Source organism: Lygodium microphyllum, chromosome 12, assembly GCF_053477565.2.
Source record: "Lygodium microphyllum isolate KBCC chromosome 12, Lygodium_microphyllum_v1.1.10, whole genome shotgun sequence".
NCBI lineage: Eukaryota > Viridiplantae > Streptophyta > Polypodiopsida > Schizaeales > Lygodiaceae > Lygodium > Lygodium microphyllum.
In genome coordinates this window covers 132,469,283-132,487,907 of record NC_141146.1, presented here as the reverse complement: position 1 = coordinate 132,487,907, position 18,625 = coordinate 132,469,283, and the positions used below count along the sequence as shown (strand labels likewise).

At 42.3% G+C, this 18,625-nt stretch overlaps 1 protein-coding gene across 2 annotated transcripts in view; it reads left to right on the top strand.

The window, feature by feature from the left end:
• TPLATE (ARM repeat superfamily protein) overlaps positions 1-17,977 on the top strand; it is a 142,449-nt gene extending 124,472 nt beyond the window's left edge. For both annotated transcript variants that reach the window (XM_087690098.1, XM_087690097.1), the window contains one exon: positions 17,351-17,977. In XM_087690098.1, coding sequence (XP_087546224.1) covers positions 17,351-17,839 — 489 coding nt within the window. In that variant the 3' untranslated portion in view covers positions 17,840-17,977. The remainder of the gene's footprint in view (positions 1-17,350) is intronic.
• Positions 17,978-18,625: the final 648 nt, after the last annotated feature.

The window sequence follows — 18,625 nt, the reverse complement described above, 5'->3', positions numbered from 1 at the left end:
TCTCGCCCATCTTAACTCATAAAACAAGGAATGTAATCCAAGAGCTTGAAAACGTATCTTAGTTGAGTGAACTTTATTGATATTCCATAGTAGACATGCTTGATTTCTATTGTGGAAAGCCAAGCAAGGTTCCATCAATATCTGCCCAAGAGCGCACAAGACCAATAGAAGAAGCCACAAGAGATGTAAAAGGGAAGTTGGTGGCTTTCAGCCAAATAGGATATGCATGTCTAAGTACTTCCTAAAATTTCTTCAAGGGCTGCCACAAAACAATATGAACTAATTGGCCATCAAAAACAAAGGAATACTTTGTCTTATCTGAGCCTAAGCCCATCATAAATCTCCTCCACTGGAGAAGCGTGTATGTGTCCATTTTCAGCTTCCTTGATTAAATCAACATGTGAGAGCATACCCTCAATCCAGGCCCGGGTATGAGTAATGAGGGAAATGCAAGCAATGAAATAGAAAATGGCAGCTTGATCGGGAAGGCTGCAATTTACTACAACATAATATCTGTATCTAGAACTACCATCACATCTCACCCTCTGGTAACATGGATACCTTATTTTCATTTGCATGAACGTACTTCCTCATCAATCTATTGGCTTGAGCCAATGTACCTTGGTATATACCTTGGCCAATGAGGATAAGGTATCCATCTCACCCTTTGGTAAGATGGATATCTTATTCTCATTTGCATCAACGTACTTCCTCATCAAGCTATTGGCTTGAGCCAATGTGTCTTGGTATATATCATCCCTCTTGTTTAGCAAAGAAGGACAACCACCTTGTTGTACGAATTCCAAAGTGTTCATATCCATAGGATCCACTACTATCTTACAGGCCTTGTAAGATTTATCACCTTCAACATCTTCTTGAATTTCCTCTCCCCAAGGCTCCTAGTCAAAATTCAAATCATCTTTACGTTCCACCACGGCAAAGTATTGGTCTAGGAAATTCATATCAATGGCAAATATAAATGTACATTTGGATTGCTTGTATGAATTGTATTGTGTCAAATTCATTGGAAGGAGGAGAGAAAGCAAGAGAGGGGGAGGGGAGGGAGCTATCAATCCATTGCAATTAAAGTTCTAAAAACACAAAGTGGCTGCACAAGCATTTGCATTATGAGAGAGAGAGAGAGAGAGAGAGAGAGAGAGAGAGAGAGAGAGACGTATTTAAGATTTAAGAGAAGTGTTTGTTATAACATGTGCCATAAACCGATGTGAGGCATTATTATACAATGTGGACTAATCGTATACATGAGAGAGAGTGAGAGAGAGAGGGAGGGAGATAAACATGGAGGGGAGAGAGAGAGAAGGAACAGAGAGAGAGAGAGAGAGAGAGATGGCACCCTGTCGCGAGAGAGAGCGTGCGCCCTGTCGTGACGTGACCTGCCGCCTGCGCCTATCGTGACGTGACCTGCCGCCTGCGCCTGCCCCGTTTCGTCACCTGCGCCTTGTCGTGACCTGCCACCTGCGCCCTGTCGTGACCTGCTGCCTGCGCCTGCACTGTTTCGTCACCTGCGCCCTGTCGCGACCTGCCGCCTGCACCGTTTCGCCACTCCTGGGGGCGGGGTCCCCGCCGCCGTCGCCCTGCAGTTTCGTCAGGCCGTGTTCTTGGCGTTCTCGTCCTGCGCGCCGTGTTGCCTCGTCCCGGCTTCTGTTGTGCCTGTCTCCTGTCCCGTCACGCTGCCACACCTGCAGACACCCATTTTGGTTCGACGATTGTCCTGTCCGCGGGTCCGCGTGCTCGCGTTTGTTCTTCTTTGCAGAGGCGCACAGCTGTTGTCAACCCTAATCTCCACAGTCGTCAGAGAAGCAACGCCTCGACTAGAGTGCCCCCTGATCTGTACACACACAGAGAGAGAGAGAGAGAGAGAGAGAGAGTTCGTCCTCTGTGTGAAGACAGCAGTATGGCTGGCCTGGATTTGGATTTTCTTGACCGGACGGTGGCAGCCCTTGGCCCTGATTCCGATGCAGAGAAGCCGGAAGATATGGTGCCATGCACGGAGGAGTTGCCGCCGAGTTCTGAACAGCCGCCTGCCGGCAAACGCTCCAAGCCTACGCCTGATGAGCCAATGAGTCCTCCGGAACGCTCCTATGCGCAAGTGGCCTCTGATCCGGTGGATTCGCAGGAAATCGACTGGGAGCATTTGCTGGACTTCGCCAATACTCTGCTTGGCGATTATGTCCAGCATAATACCGAATCTTTTTCTGTTGCGGGAACGGATGATGTGCTGGAAGCCACGGTGGACCCCAAATCAGTCTTGCGATCCTTCTCGGTGTTCTATGACCGTGCAGTTATTCTTTTCTTCACTGGCAGGATCCCAATGCTTTCGCATATTCGCCAGTGGCTGCACCATCTATTGCAAGGGGAGTCGGTTGAGGAGATTTTCCTTGGCCCTCGCGGGTTTTATGAGGTCCTGCTGAAATCGGAAACGCATCGCACTGAGCTCCTGTCCAAGTTGCCGCTATTCTTTGATCGCCGCCTAGTTCATGTTGTGCCATGGCGCCCCATGGCCGACATCCAACGTCTGCTTCAACGCGAATGCCCGGTGTGGGTAGAGGTGGAAAACTGTCCGGCGGTCTATTGGCCCATGTCGAAGGATGCGATGGCAGTTGTGGGAACAGTGCTGGTTCCCCCAAGCCTCAGGGCGATGAACCGCAACCGTTTATGCATGCTATGGGACACGGCCAGGAAAAGGCCCGCGTGGCTTCGCCTCAATTGTTCGGGCATGCATCCTTTGTATTTTCGCTTAAAATGGGGCAACTTTGCGGGCCACTGCTTTTCATGTGGTAAATTGGGGCATCTCATGGCCGAATGCCCTGAAAAGCAATCGTCTTCGGATGATGCGCAGGTTGTGCTGCCCAAGGACGACATGGTGCTTGATGCCACGCCCCAGGAAGCCCTTCAGTCTCCTCATGTCATGGACAAAGGCAAACAACAGGTCCGAAGTGTGGATTCCCGTCGTACTGACTGGATTGAGGCACGTCCTCAAAAAGGTAAAAAGTTGGATACAGGCCTGGCGGATCCTGGGCCTTCTGCTTCCCAGGATTCCGTGCGCACGTATACGCACCGGAAAGAAATGGCCACTTCACAGCAGGCTCCGCGTCCTAGGGCCCCATCGGGCCCCCGCAATCAGTCTCCAAGGAGAGCCTATACCGACGGCCCCAGAGGCCCACCTGCCAAGCTGGCCTTCGATGCCAAAGGAAATGTTATTACACCCTGGGATCGGCGTTATCCCCGCCCCTCTCCCAAGGCAGTGGATTGCCCTTCTACCTCCAACGCAGGTCGCCAGAATTCTTTTGCAGTATTGGCTGATTTTCTGGATGAGGGTGTCCTGGATGCTCTCGCGGAAAAGGTGAAATCGAGGCAGCAGGTGCCTCGTTCCTGACTTCCTTCTTTGAGGATACATGAAGATAGCCACGTGGAATGTGCGAGGCATTTGCTCTCGCCATAAGCAACATGCCATGTGGACCGTCTTGCACGAGAACCAGTGGGATGTATTGTGTGCAGTTGAGCACAAAAGTCACGGTGAAGCATGAAAAGTGATGGATTGTCATGGATTCCGGCTGTTTTATGCAGGGACCCATGCTACGCACTATTCGGGCGTGCTGATGATTGTCCATGAGAAATATCAGCCTGTCCTTGTTAAAAATGATGTGCAGGGCCGCTTTCTGGTGATCGAAGTCTTATTTGAAGGCGAGATTTTATGGCTGTTGGGCCTCTATGCTCCGAATGATCCCGCATCCCGGCGGGATCTTTGGTCCACTTTGCAGGGCTCCATGTCACTCGGCCGAAGGGGATTCTTGATGGGAGATTTCAATATGTGTGTCGACTCTTCTCAGTCCACTTCAGGGCATTCGGTAATGGATACGCCGGAAAGCCGGGTGTGGAGTTCTTTTGCTTTGCACGTGCTCAAGCAAGATCTTTGGTCGTGGCTTCACCCTTCTTTTTCAGGGTTTACTTTTCATTCCGCACAATATGCAACTACCTGGTCGCGGCTGGACAGAATGTATATCATGCAGGGCGATGACTTTCTTCCCGACATGCTGGAAATGAAGGTCTTGCGGCAATATGCGTTGTCGGACCATTTCCCCCTCCAGCTTGAGATACGGGCACACTCTATTGCACCTTTTGTGCAATTCCTGGATAGGCTCCCTTTACGTTTCAACTCCTCTTATCTGAAGCATTCAGTTTTCCAGGGCTATATGCAGCAGTTGATTGAGAGGTTCTTATTGGACTTCGCCTCTGAGGGCTGGCCTTCATATGCACGGCTGCTCTCTAATGTGCAGCGGGTTGCTCGCCAGTATGGGATCCATCATGCCTCGCTTTGCCGCCGACGTCAACATGCAGCAGAAGACTTACTGGCCTTGGTCCGTTCCTTGCTCCTGGATTCCCCTGATGATGATTTTCTGCTGTCTCTGGAAAGGCGGTTGGCCCATCTTATTCAAGTGTTTCAGTTGAAATCTTATCAACAGGCCAAGCTGCACAACTTGATGGACACAATGCAAGATAGCACCTGCCAGTCTCATAAGTTCTTTCGCGCCTTGCATGCTTCTCCGCCCCGCGAAAATATGACCAGACTCCAGGATTCGGAAGGTCGCATGGTCACGGATCCGCAGACCATTGTCACTATGTGCAGAAACTATTTTATGGATCTTCTTGGTTCCTCTTCCTCGCCTTCTAGCCAGGTTACGCATGCCCGTGCGGTCTTCTATCATCTGGTCCGCCAGCAGGTTCCAGTTGATATGCAAGCCGCTTTGGAGACGGATATTTGCGAGGACGAGGTTATGGACGTTTTGTTGCACCTGCCGAATGATAAAAGCCCTGGCTGGGATAGTCTCACTAATGAATTCTTTCAGACCTCGGCCACGCAGTTGGCGAAGCCATTGGTGGCCATGTTTCAGCAGGTGTGGGAAACGGGGGTCATGCCCTCCTCATGGAAAGAAGGCCTTATCAAACTAATTCCAAAGGTCCCTTCGCCGTCAAAGTTGCAACACTGGCGACCAATCTCTTTGATGGGCTCCATGTATAAAATCTACTCCAAAGTGCTGGCGAATCGGCTCCACAAGCACCTTCCAGCTATTGTGCATCCTCTCCAATATGGTTTCATTAAGGGCCGCAACATTCTGCATAATATCTTAAATGTGCAAATGGCCATTGACTATGCGCGGCACTCCGGTCAGGAAGTGGTATTGATCCAATTGGACTTGGAAAAGGCATTTGATTATGTGGACTGGTCTTTCATTGCAGACCTCATGTCGGCTATGGGCTTTGGTACCCGAATGTCCCGATTGATCTACACCATTAGTGCTGAGGCTTCCTCCAGAGTTATGCTTAATGGTGGAGTTACAGAGCCATTTGTCCTTGCACGCTCGGTCCGACAGGGTTGTCCTTTGAGCCCTCTCTTCTTTGCCCTGGCGATTCACCCGGTCCTTTCAATGTTATCCTCCATGGCAGCCTCTGCCCAGCTGGCCGGTCTGTCTCTTCCGTTGGGTCAGCACTTCGTTAGCCAATCTTTGGCGGATGACACCTTTATGATTTTGCAGGCGGACAGGGACAACATTCGAAGGGCATTAGATGTTTGGACACTCTTTGGTCAGGCCTCTGGGCTTCGCATCAATGCCCTTAAGTCAGCCCTTCTCAGTTGTACGGAGCCTGATTTGCAGTCCTTAGGCTGGCAAGGCCGGGTGGTTTCCCGTGGCTCCATTGTCAGGCATCTTGGATACCCATTGGGGGTGGATGTACGGCCAAAAGCCCTGCTGGAGTGGATTTCACAAAAATTGGCAGCAAAGTTTATGTATTGAAAGTCGCAAGCGTGGCCATTCCATGTCCGCCTCAAAGTGGCCCAGACAATCATGCTTCCAATGCTAACGTATTTCCTGCCATTGTTGCCATGGACTCCTACTACTTTGAAGGCCCTCACTCATCCCATCCGTTTCATGCTATGGAAGGACTCACTGCAGGCCGGCATTTCCTGGATTTCTTGGTCACACGCATGTACCCCTAAGCGCATGGGTGGCGGAGCGATTTTGGATGCACACACTCATATGTTAGCTCTCCGTTGGTCCCTTTTTCGTGCCATGTGTGTGGATCACCACCCTTGGTCCATTATAGCCCGTTATTTTCTTGAGGACAGCGGGCTCCGCCATGGCAACACACGGCTTCGGGCCTCCTGGTGGCATGTCCTTAATGCTGACTCTCGTGTTTCCAGTCCCTCTTCCTCTTTGTTACTGCACTTGGTCGCCTCTTGGAAAGTGGTGCTCCAAAAGGCCCGCTGGCACCCAGTGGGGGACCGCTTGCAGACTAACTCCTTTCAGCTGGAACTGTTGGCAGTATCGAGACTCCTTTCATGGGAAGATAAACATCAACTCAGACCAAGATTTAATCGCGTGGCCCGTTTAGGTGTGATGTCGGTTGCGGATGCTACCCTTGCTACTCGCAATGTCCTCGTCTCATTTCGGACTGCTCGGCGACTCTTTAAGATCCGGCGTGGATACCGTGATTTGTGGGAGCAGCTTTCGTCGAAGCTTCAGGGTCGGCAACCCTTTCCTGCCTTGACGGTGGATCGCCCTTGGCAGGACTGGGATCTTGCAGGCCGCCTGAGTCTGGAAAAGGCCTCCACTAATCAGGTGTATCATCTTCTTATTCAAGATCACCAATGGCTGGGAGAGAAAGCTAACACTGTTTGGGGACTGCGGAAATCGCTGTCATGGTGGCACAAAACGCTGATGGAGGACTGGCAAAATAAGACACCTTTCAAATGCAAGGTTTTTCTTTGGCGGGTTATGATTGGTGGTCTTCCTTTGGCCTCGGCCCTTGCCAAGCGTCGCATCTCGAATGGTAATTGTTTCTTCTGTACCACACCGGCGGAATCGGCCCGACATCGTTTTCTCTCTTGCCCGCTCGCCAAGAATATCTGGTCACTCTTGTCGCACATTTGGCGCGCGGTGGTGGGCTCCTCGCTAACTCCTTTCGATTGGGTTTTTGTGCGCCCGAAGTTTTCCGCACCGCCACAGTTACATGAGAAGATCTTATTTCACTTTTTCAGATATTGGGGATGCTGGCACATTTGGACCACGCGCAATGCTTTTCTCTTTGATTCGGCCTCTAATGTACCCCGACATATTGCCAGGCTTAAAGGGCTCTTGCATTGGCAGCTGGATATCATCCGACACTCCGACTTGCTCCCTCGAGAGGATTTGCATCCGTGGCATATGGCAATTGCCTCTGGGTCGTTGCCATGATTGGTGTAACTTTTTCAGTGCATTACTACGGGGCTTCCCCACACGTTGGCCTAGGGTCCTCGTGTATCTTGTAATCAGAAAAAAGAGAGAGAGAGAGAAAGAGAAAACCTCTTCACATGATGGCTTTGTGTCATCATGTATCTTGTAATCCAGTAATCTTGTATTTTTTTCGTAATTAATATAATTACCTTTGACGAAAAAAAAAGATAAACATGGAGAGTGAGTGATTGGCTGAGATTTGTGTGTGTCTGTGTGTGTGTGTGTGTGACACAGAGGTCTCCATCTCTTTTATTTAGGGCTATGCAAGTTTAACCTTTGAGTGTGTCTACAGGTCGTTACCTATAAAAGCACCTACCATTTGTCTCTATGGTTGCAACCAATTGTCTTTTAGTATTTGTCTTTTGTTTGTATTATGCCTACAATAGGCTTAGTCCCCGTGTAATCCTAATAGATTGTGGTGTGACCGACTCTGTCTCTCTCTCTAGAATGAGAAATTAACTTAATGATTTAATTAAAATTATGATACCCCTAGCTCGTGGCATGGTGACCATTGTACTAATAATGAAGAATATGACACTAGGGCATGCCATGGACTAGTATACAAGCTATATGATATATCGTCAAGCTAAAGGAATAAGATTTAATATGAATCTTTTATTAAATTGAAAGTTTGCTCCTTAGAATTGAGTTACATTGAAAGTTTTACCCAGTAAATAGCTCACTTAGGGCACTTAAGTTATTAAGCAAACCCTGAGCTAAAGTTTCACCCAATCAGTAACTCCCTTATGATAGTCATTAATTAATACTTAATAAAAAAACATGATATGATTAAGAAATAGCTGGTTACTCATTTTGTAAGCTTATCTTTGCTATTTTGGGCTTCTTCTCTCTCATTTTTTGAGGAACCCAAGTAGAAAGAAAGCTATTTTTCTCTTTCTTGCTACAAAAAATTGCAGATTTGAACCATGGAATGAGCTTACAACATAGATGAAGTGTGGATAGCAGCCAATTTTTTTCCTCCTGGTATGGGGATTCAATTGGGTAGCTAGGTAACTTCATAGAGAGCAAGATATTTAGTTGTTTTTCACCTAAATATAAAAAAAACAAGTTATGACGACATATGGGCTGAGATGCTTTCTTCTTCTTCTTCGAGATCTCGTGCTAGTGCACTTTTTGGGTAATTTTGTCGCAAAGAAAGCAATATCCTTACAATTTCATTGTAAGAAACCCCCCTTATTTGTGAGAGAAACAACATGGAAGTACATGGGAACTATGTAAGAGAGTTATCTTAGCAAATGCTCCATAAAATTGGGTTCAAATGCTTGTTGTCATTTTTAGGGTTTGGTAGGTTGAAGTGTTCATTCATAGTTTGAACATTGTGCAGCTGGTTGGAGGTCAACAATGAAGGTGTTAAGGCGTTTGTGCACCGGTGGATGAGTTATGTCACGAGAAATCGTTGAAATATAGCCATTTGTAACCAATTTCGAGCATATCCCAATAATCTAAAGAAATACTAAAAGGAATGCCAAGCTTTGAGGCCAACAAGTGTTGATGTGTGGTGTTAGAGCACCCTAGCTCCAATTATGTGTGAAGTTTTCTTGCTGAATTTATTGTTAAGCTGAATTAAGTGTTTGCTAAGATGTGGTTTATTGCCCTTTGGGCTTCCAAGGTTGGTTTCATGGTTTTGTTACCGGGACATCACCAACTTTCTATAGGAGTTGATCTTGTGGCCGTCTTGAAGAGCAAACACATATATTTTGGTTTGCTGTAATTCAATTACAGCAAGGTTCATACTTGCTGAAAATAGTGTACAGCAAGGGGCAAACAATAAAATATGTCACACAACAATGGTAGGAGTGAGAAACGGAAATCCCCTCTTGAAAGGCACTCTACACATGGTTTTGAGTCTCCAAATGCTGAAAATGCTTTAGAACAATGAGCAACAAATGTGATTGGTGAGCATGCAACTCAATCACATGTAATTCCACAAGTCCAAGGTCCTCAAGAAGCAAATGCAATGGATAAGTGTTCCAAGCTATGGATGCCACTACACCCACCAATGTTGGCATGCAAAATGCAGCTGGTTTTCAGCCACCTATGTTAGGTATTCAAGGGAACTATCATGGTGCAATGTAACCCCAAATGCACACTGGCATGTATGGTAGGTAACATTGGTATGCAGCCAGGTATGCAAACTGGAATGTTTGGTCACTTGGTAGGCACTATTGAGCATATGTCAAATCCAAATGCAGCAATGGTATCATCGGGACCACCACAAACCTTTAATGGTATGTAGGATACACTATAGGCTTTGACCTTCATTCAACAGTTTGATGCAACATACTTTGGGGGTAATTTTTCCAAGCCCTCTAAAGTGTGTAAGGCAGCCACTTTTTTAAAAGGAAATGCGCTTAAATGGTGGACAACCCTTTTGATACGAGGGAAGGCACCACCAACTCAGGTGCAATTCGAACAAGTTTTCTCTTCTCAATGGCTCATAGACACTTTTAAAGTGAGTGTGACAACACCTTGGCACAAATTGGATGCAATTCATTGTGCTGATTTGGAAGAGTACACAAACAAATTTTGGGCAGCTTTGTTGTCAGTTAATTCTTTTTGTGAGGTCACAATGGCTAAGCAAATAGAGACCTACCATTGCGATCTACACAAAGAAATCTATGACTATTGTGCCAAGACAAAAGTGACCAGCATGGCACAATTAACAAAAAATGCAAATACAGCTTATGCATTGATGAAAGGACATGTCATCGGATTTAAGAGTAGAAAAGATGCTTCAAAGGGCAATGCTGAAAATAAGGGCAACAGGATTGAATTATTAGGCGACAAGTTTAAATCCTAGAAAAAGGGTCAAAATGTTGAAAATGAGTCAATGTCATTCTTTCAAAAAGACGGATAAGGCAAAAGGTCATTTCCTCGTGCTAAGAAAGCTATTGAAAGAAAGGTATTGTATGATGCAAACAAATGCTATGTTTGTGAACAAGAGCAGCATATAGCACATGAATATCGAGAACGTAAGTCTAAAAACCATGCAAATGACAATAAGGATTAAAAAGACAAGAAGCATAAAACTTCTACTAGATTGGTATCCGATCTTGTTGGTGAGCAACCAAACACAAATGCTTCAAAGCTATGCCCTGCATGGGGCAAAGTAAGGGATGAGCATGCTTTAGTTTTCTTTGATATAGGAGCTCGAGCCAACTTCATTTTTCCAAAATTGAAAGCCAAGTTTGGCGTTAGAGATGAAGAGATGGGTCCCATGGGTGAGGCTAGTTTGACTTGTCTTTGACATACACTCGTCCCTATCATTGAAAAGCTCCAAATTCATTTGCAATCATATGTAGATAGTGAGGATTTGGAGGGGCTGCAATGTCTTATTGGATATTCCATGGTGTCATAGATTGCATCATAGTAACCAAAAAATTTGTTTCGTCATCATGCAAAACCTTGAAACACACAAAAGGTTTTGTTTCATTTTGCGAAACAAGGTTGATTTTTTTTTTTGCAAAACCAATTTTTAAAAAAAGTTTTCCATAATTAAAAAGAACATGGGGGACTATTTTTCTTTTACAATTAGCATTTTTTTCCATCCTCCTTGTGTGCCCAATCACCCCCTACATCTTTTTATACTATGTTTTGTCTCGTGAAACAAGGTCATGAAACAAAAAAGTCTTTTAAAGAGCTTTTTTTATTAAAAAAATATGCATACTATTTTTCTATTACAAACTACATTTTTTCTCTATCCTCTTTGGCATTTTCACACCCTGTCACATCCTCCTCCATCTCCACTTCATCTCTTCCTCCTCTTCGTCCTCCACCTATTTCGTATACTCCTCTACGTTTCCCTCTACCTTGGCCATCTCACAAGGGTTTCACTCGTGAACATCAGTTTTTACTTTCACTTTACATTGTGTATTATATGTATGTTGTACCCTACACATTTTGATTTGTGAGTGTTGAATATTAATTTCTAAATCAGTAGGTAAAATAGATGTTTTGGTTTTGGGCTTTTGAATTTTGACTCTAGGATCTAGGTGAAATGAATATATTCATTTTATGGATATGTTTTCTTACTCTAATAAATACTATATATTTCTTCCTCTAATGTTACTAATATATAATAATTTCAATTATGATAAATAATATTTTTTGAAACCTCAAAACCTCAAGTTAGCTAAGGAAACAAATCCTCAAAACCTTGAAATACAAAACGATGGTTCATGGCGAATGTGTATTGATTACCACGCCTTGAACAAAACATTAAAAATAGATTCCCTATACCAAGGATTGATGGTATCCTCGATCGGTTAGAGGGAAGTGCAATCTTTAGCAAAATAGATCTTAAAAGTGGGTATCATCAGGTACGTGTAAGGGTAGAAGATGTGCATAAGACAACTTTTAGGACCACTTTTGGATTCTATGAGTTCTTGGTCATGCCATTTGGGCTTACAAATGCACTTGTGATGTTTAATTGTATGATGGATCGAATTTTTTGACCATATAGGTCTTTAATTGGCACATTCTTTGATGACATCATAGTCTTTTCAAAGAGTGAGGCAAATCATTAGATGCATTCAACTATTTTGTTTAAGGAACTTAGAAAACACCATCTGGTTATTAATGCAAAAAAGAGTGAATTCTTCATGTCAAAGATTCACTTCTTAGGGCATATAGTCTCAAAGGATGGTGTTGGAATAGATCTTGCAAAAGTGGAAGCAATACAAAGCTAGCCTCATTTGAGAATATCAGCTTTTTGGGGCTATGCTCGTACTATAGAAGGTTTATATGCCACTTTGCTGAAATTGCTTTACTTATTCATGCATTGCAAAAGAAGGGAGTTTCATTTACATGGGTTGACAAGGAAATTGCAGCATTCAATAAGTTGAAAGAAAAGCTTATTTCAGATCTAGTGTTGATCTTGCTAGATCTTCGAAAAGCTTTCGTTATTGGGTGTGATGCATATGGAAAAAGCATTGGTGTAGTTCTAATGCAAGAAGGCCATGTTGTAGCATATGAGTAGAGAATTTTATAGGGCGCTGAGAAAAAATTGCAGGTTTATAAGAAAGAGTTGCTTGTCGTAATTCATGCTCTTTCCACTTAGAACACTATCTACTAGGGGTTGACTTCATTGTACAAGCAAATCATTAAACTTTGCGATTTTTTTTTCACTCAAGCTAAGCTGTTTGAGAAGCATATGCGATAAGCCAACTTTTTGTCAATGTTTCACTTTCAAATAGTGCACGTGGAGGGTTAAAAAAAATGTTGCGACCAATGCATTGTCTAGGAAACCACAAGATTCAACTGTATTTGTAGCATATTATCATGAGTTAGATGAGATGATGAAAGAGTATCTAGAGGATGAGAACTTTGCTAGAGTTTATGATCTTTATCAGATGGTTAGCATCATGAGCGCTATACTCTTAGAGAGGGCTTTCTTATGATGCATGGTCTATAATGTGTTACAACACAGTTAAGAGCCAAGCTTATGGTTGAAAGTCATGCACCTTTGTATGGAGGGCATCGTGGCATTGACACTACAATGAAAGCAATTGAGACTTTCTTTTATTGGCCAGCTTTGAGGTGTGAGGTAAATCACTTTGTGCACACATGCATTGTATGTCAAAAGGTCAAGTTTGACTAACAAAAGGCACCGGGTTTATTGCAGCCCTTGCCTATTCCTGATAGATCATGGGACAGCATAGACATGGAATTTTATCTTTGATCTTTCTAGGACACCTATAGGGATTCATGGCATATAGACCATTATTTGTAGGTTTAGCAAACATGCTCATTTCATTCTAGTTAGCAAAATAATAAGTACATATGACATGGTAAGATTGTTTATGCAAAACATCTTTAAATATCGTGGCATGCCATAGTCTATTGTGAGTGACAGGGATCCTCGCATGACGAGTCTCTTTTGGAGAGGCATTTTTGCAAATATAGATATCACCCTTAAGTTCTTATCTTCTTTTCATCCATAAACAAATGGCAGTTTAAAGAAGCAAATTTTACTATTTTAGATCTTTTGAAATGCTATGTGTCTTAGCATAAAACTAAATGAAAACAGTTTTTTGCTCTTGTGAAATATGCTTATAACAACATAGTGCACAGTTCCATTGGAAAGGCATTGTTTGAGATTGTAGAAGGGGGAAAAAAAATCACACCCATTTTGTATATAAAAGATAAGATCTTTGAGGCCAACAAGTATGTCGAGAGTTTGGATGAAGCTTATACTAAAGTAAAGATAGCTCTCCAAAAGACTCAAGCAAAACAAAAGAAAGCAGTTGATCATCACTGTAGAGCTTTGGTATTTGCAGAGGGTGATTGGATTTTGTTATGCTTTGAAAAGGCCAAGTTCAAGAAAATGAAGGGTAAAGAACGTCTTTTTCCTAAACTTAGGATGAGGTATTATAGGCCTTTCCAAGTATTGCAAAGGATCAATGAGGTGGCTTAAAGGTTGAAGCTACCTAATCATTGGAAGATTCACAATGCTTTTCATGCGTGTTTTCTTAGATCCTTCCATGGTGATTGCTTGAAGATAGCAATTATGAGATGCAATCAAAGGTTGAGAAACTTATATTGGCACATAAGGAAAGGAAGGTCAAGGATAGTCTAGGATAATCTGCTATCACTATTCAGTGAAGTTTTAAAACCATACACCTCTTTATGCAAAATTGATGGAGGATGATGATTTCAAAGAATCACCTCATTTGTTACAACTTTATCTTAATGCTTTTTAGTTGGAGTCCACTTCGATCCGCTAGGCCCAATCAAGCTCCACAAAGCGTAGATCTGGACCATTGCATGATAGTCAATAAGGGGGTGGTACTTCAACTTCCTTAGTACAAATATGCTCATGTATCTAGAGGCTCTTTGGAGATCTTTCAGATTCCATATAGATACTTGTATGATCAGCCTATTAGATACTTATGTTTCTACAATTATGTTTGGTTATTTACTAGTGCAGTGAGTACCATTTTTATATGTGTGGATTTTTCCAGCTATGATTAATTGTATACTAGTAGAGTAACCACTATCTTTAAAAAAATGTACGTTGCCAAAACATGGTGTAATAGCAACGTGCTTGGTTACATTGAAACATGTATGGATAATTGTACATTGACAGTATATGGAGTAACAGTAGCATGCTTGGTTACTTGGAAACATATATAAACAACTATATATGGAGTAACAGCATCATGCTTGGTTACTTAGAAACATGTATGGACAATTGTATATAGACAATACATGTAGTAATGGCAGTATGCTTGGTTGCTAGAAAATATATAATGGTCATTTAGTATGCCATGTTGAATCTTAACTACATGCAATGGGGATCACTTGTGATGTTTCAAGAGGAGGGTATGACATCAGCATGAGAAATGAACTTAATAATTTAGTTAAACTTCACGATAATTTTTAATTAAAATGAACTTTGTCTAGTATCCCTAGCTTTTGGCACGGTGACCATTGCACCGACAGTGAAAGATTTGGCACTAGGGTATATGGTGCACAAGTGTGCGGGCCATGTGGTACATTGCCAAGGCTAAAGAAACAAGGTGCAATATGAAACTTTCACTAAATTAAAAGTTTCACCCAACAAGTAGCTCACTCAGGGCACTTAAGTTATTAAGCAAGCCTTGAGCTAAAGTTTCACCTAGTGAGCAACTCACTTATGATTAATGACTAAGTCATTAATTATCCCGTAATAAAAAACTTGATATGATTAAGAAGCAATTGGTTACTCATTGGAAAGCTTATCTTAGCTATTAGGAGCTTCTTCTCTCTTATTTTTGGAGGAACCCAAGTGGGGAGATAGCTAAGGTAGGAGCAATAGATTGGAGCTGAACTGGATAAGATATAGCATCGGAGGGCCCAAACCTAAATTTCATCAATTTTCAACCTTGCAAATGAAATTTTCAGTCTTGCAAGCCATGTACACACTATTTCAGCCTTATGTCTCATTTATTTAATGTTTGGGCAGCTTGCAGCCCAACCAATTACCATGCCTCTACAACCTTATTGGTGCCATGTTACCCATATAGACTCGTATGAGAGTTTAGGTGGGTCCAAAACTGGAAATGCATTTATTGTGGCATAATTAAAACAGGGAGAATGCCATTAGGGTCAAAGACCATCTTACTCATTTGCCAGCCAGGGACACAATGTCTTATGCAAATGTGCTAAGAGATGTGAAGCTTTCTCTTGATCTATGGAGGTGGCAACAGCTTGGTCTTTGAACGGTTGATATGGCACAACACTTGGCCACAACTCAGCAAGGGGGTAGTAGAAGTACAGTAGGACCACAACTCAATGGCTTGATCTCAGTACCTCCATTGGCATAGTTGATGCACATGCCTGATTTCATATTTCAAGCTCATATTTTTTGCCATGGCTAGCCCTTTATCATTCATGTGGCAGACCTAAGACATTACTGCTTTAGATTGTCTCTTTTTATGCATCTATTATTGCATTATCATGAGTCTCATGAACTTGTCCTTTGGGTCATGATTCTCAAATGACAAATGTTATCATGGTGCTCTATTTGATTCAGGCTTTATGTGACACATGGACTCTCATCTTTCAGCACCTCTATAGTGCACCCTCACACAAATAGTGAATTGCATGTTTGAGAAACATTGCATGCATGCCCAGGAACTACAGTACAATGGCATGCAATGACAATATCTGCATCAGACAGCCCTGATTTGCCAAAATCAAGAAAATCTCTGATCATCCCTAATCAACAGAACCCTAATCAGCACTTATTAGCAAGTTTCATTGCCAGATACAGAAAAAGAGAGACCACAGGCACTGCTATAGTTTGGTACTGATATAGAGATGTTAGGTTAATTGGACAAGCCTGAAATTGCTATGGTCCACATTGGAAGGATCAACTCAACTGACCAATGACTCTTCTGTCATGGCATAAAGAAAACAGAAACAAATCTTGTACCAATGACTGACCAAGCATCTTTGCCCCATTTGGAAGGATCAAGTCAACTGGCCCATCAACTGATGGAAATGGATTCAACAAAGTCAACATTGGATGAATCACAGGGTAAACCACAAAGGATAGGGAGGGTTATTGCCTCGTAGAGCAAGAGAGAGTAATTTCTTGGACCACACCATTTAGCACATTGCTATTAATCACAACCCCCTTGTAAGTTACATTTGCAGTGTCATTCATCATTGAACAACCAAAACTTAGAGCAGCTACATGACTAAGAGCTTTCTCAATCCAACTTTTGGGAGCACCTCCTGGCCGAAGGCCTTAGCATAATTGATTGTTGATTGTGGATTCCAAAGTGAAATTTGGAATAAGTGATTCCTAGCTTGATACTCATGGAAACAGGCCTCTAGTGCTCCAAATCTTGCAGACCACAAGCACTTTAGATAGGTAAAGGTCAGCAGTGGTTCCTCAATCTGAAGATGTATGGTGAGATTTGAAGCAGAATCTTTAGTCTGAGCTCATACACATCTGTAAGATAAAAACTTGCTGAGTAAGCTTCCATGTGCCAATCTGCACCAAATTTTGAACAGCAGCCAACAAAGTCTGCAGCTCAGCCCTGGCAACTGAGGCATGCCACAGCTCATAAATATTCCTCTCAAATGCACCCATCCACCTTATGAATTGTTGTAAGCAATGCACGGTTGCAAATGATGTTTGAGTGAGTGCTCCCGCTTGCATAACATATATCACAACCAGCAAAATCAGTGTCTTCTCCAGACTGCGCTGATGATTGTCTTACAATTATAGTATATGGAATTCCATAGGAAGCACACAATCTCAAAGTGCAAACACCAATTTTTCTACCTGGCATATGCCTTGCACATCATAAGTAGACAGTCATTCAATGTCGAGTGAATGGAGAACTTTTTTGAATATGGTTCGCAATATGCTTTCCAAACTGAGTTTAAAGGCATATCGTCCAGGGTCAGCAGGGAATCCTGCGTCCATTCCCATATTCTCAATGGTGTATTCTAGTTTTTTGAGTGTCTTTGTATCTAGAGTAATGTAAGTTTATGAGTGGGTGGTTCAACTGGGTTTGTGTTTGAGATTTGGCCTGCTACAGGTTTGCTATTCTGCAAAGACATGGTACGGAGATTTTTTGGCAATGGTGATTTTCGGTGCCAGTGAGATGAGTAGAAATGTGGACTTTGGGGATGAGACCACTACCATGGTTTGCAAATTTGTCTTGCGAGCATCATCTGCAGCGATTCTTGATGAAATTGGAGCTGATGTGCAGCAATGGTTGGATGATTTGACAGACAGATCTGTATTGTTTGTCCCCGAGGAAGAAGTGCAAGCAGCAGCAGCAGAAAAATTGAAAATTTCCATGGAACAGATGGCAGCCTTTAAGGCAGCAGCAGCTGCACGCCCACAAACAGAAACACCAAAAAAGCCAGAGGATAGCCCGGTATCCACAGAGGAGAAAAAGCAGCCAGCCCCTGAACCTTCGACATTGACGACTTTTTCAGCAGAGGAAATTGAGCATCGAGCTTTACAAGCAGCAGTACTTCAAGAGTGGGAGATGTTTCGAATGAAGAAGCCCTTGAAATAAGATTAAAATCTCCCCTTGTGTTTTGTCATCTTCAGATTTGCATTATAATAATATCACAAAAATTTGCGTTATAATAATTATGGAGGAATGTGCAATTCTTTCATCTTTTGAAAAGACAATATGGATTTTTTTCTCTCATGTTCTATTCATTATGACAAGCTAATAAAGTAGATTCTAACCTTGTGAAAGATTACATGTATGTATAAATATTACAATTGCCTTGCAAAACTGTAACATAAAATAATGAGACAAAACTAAATAATCAAACTATTATCTTTAAGCTAATTAACTTATTTGTTATTAATTACAGCCTATTCTAACCTACTTGTTATTAACTATAATCTACTCTAATTTGTCAGTTAACTATAATATATTCTAACTACACACTCTAACTAATTAGTTAATTAACTTATTTGTTATTAACTACAACATACACACTCTCTATAATATTAGATAACAAAGAACTAAGTAACACTAATTAATTGATGAGTTTGCGTATCTAATGAAGCAAGAACTAATTAGCCACTCACTAATTAACTTAGTACCTAATGAACTAGTATAAATGACTAAGAATTATGTATTTACTAATTACTTCAATCTATTAACTATTAATTACTATTGAACTATATATCTAATCAACTAATAATTATGTACTTACCAATTACTTCACAATCTATTATCTACTAATTACTATTGAACTATATATCTAATTAACTAATAATTCTCATTAATTAATTGTTTGGTTTATGCATATAATCAATTAATATAAATAACTAACAATAATGT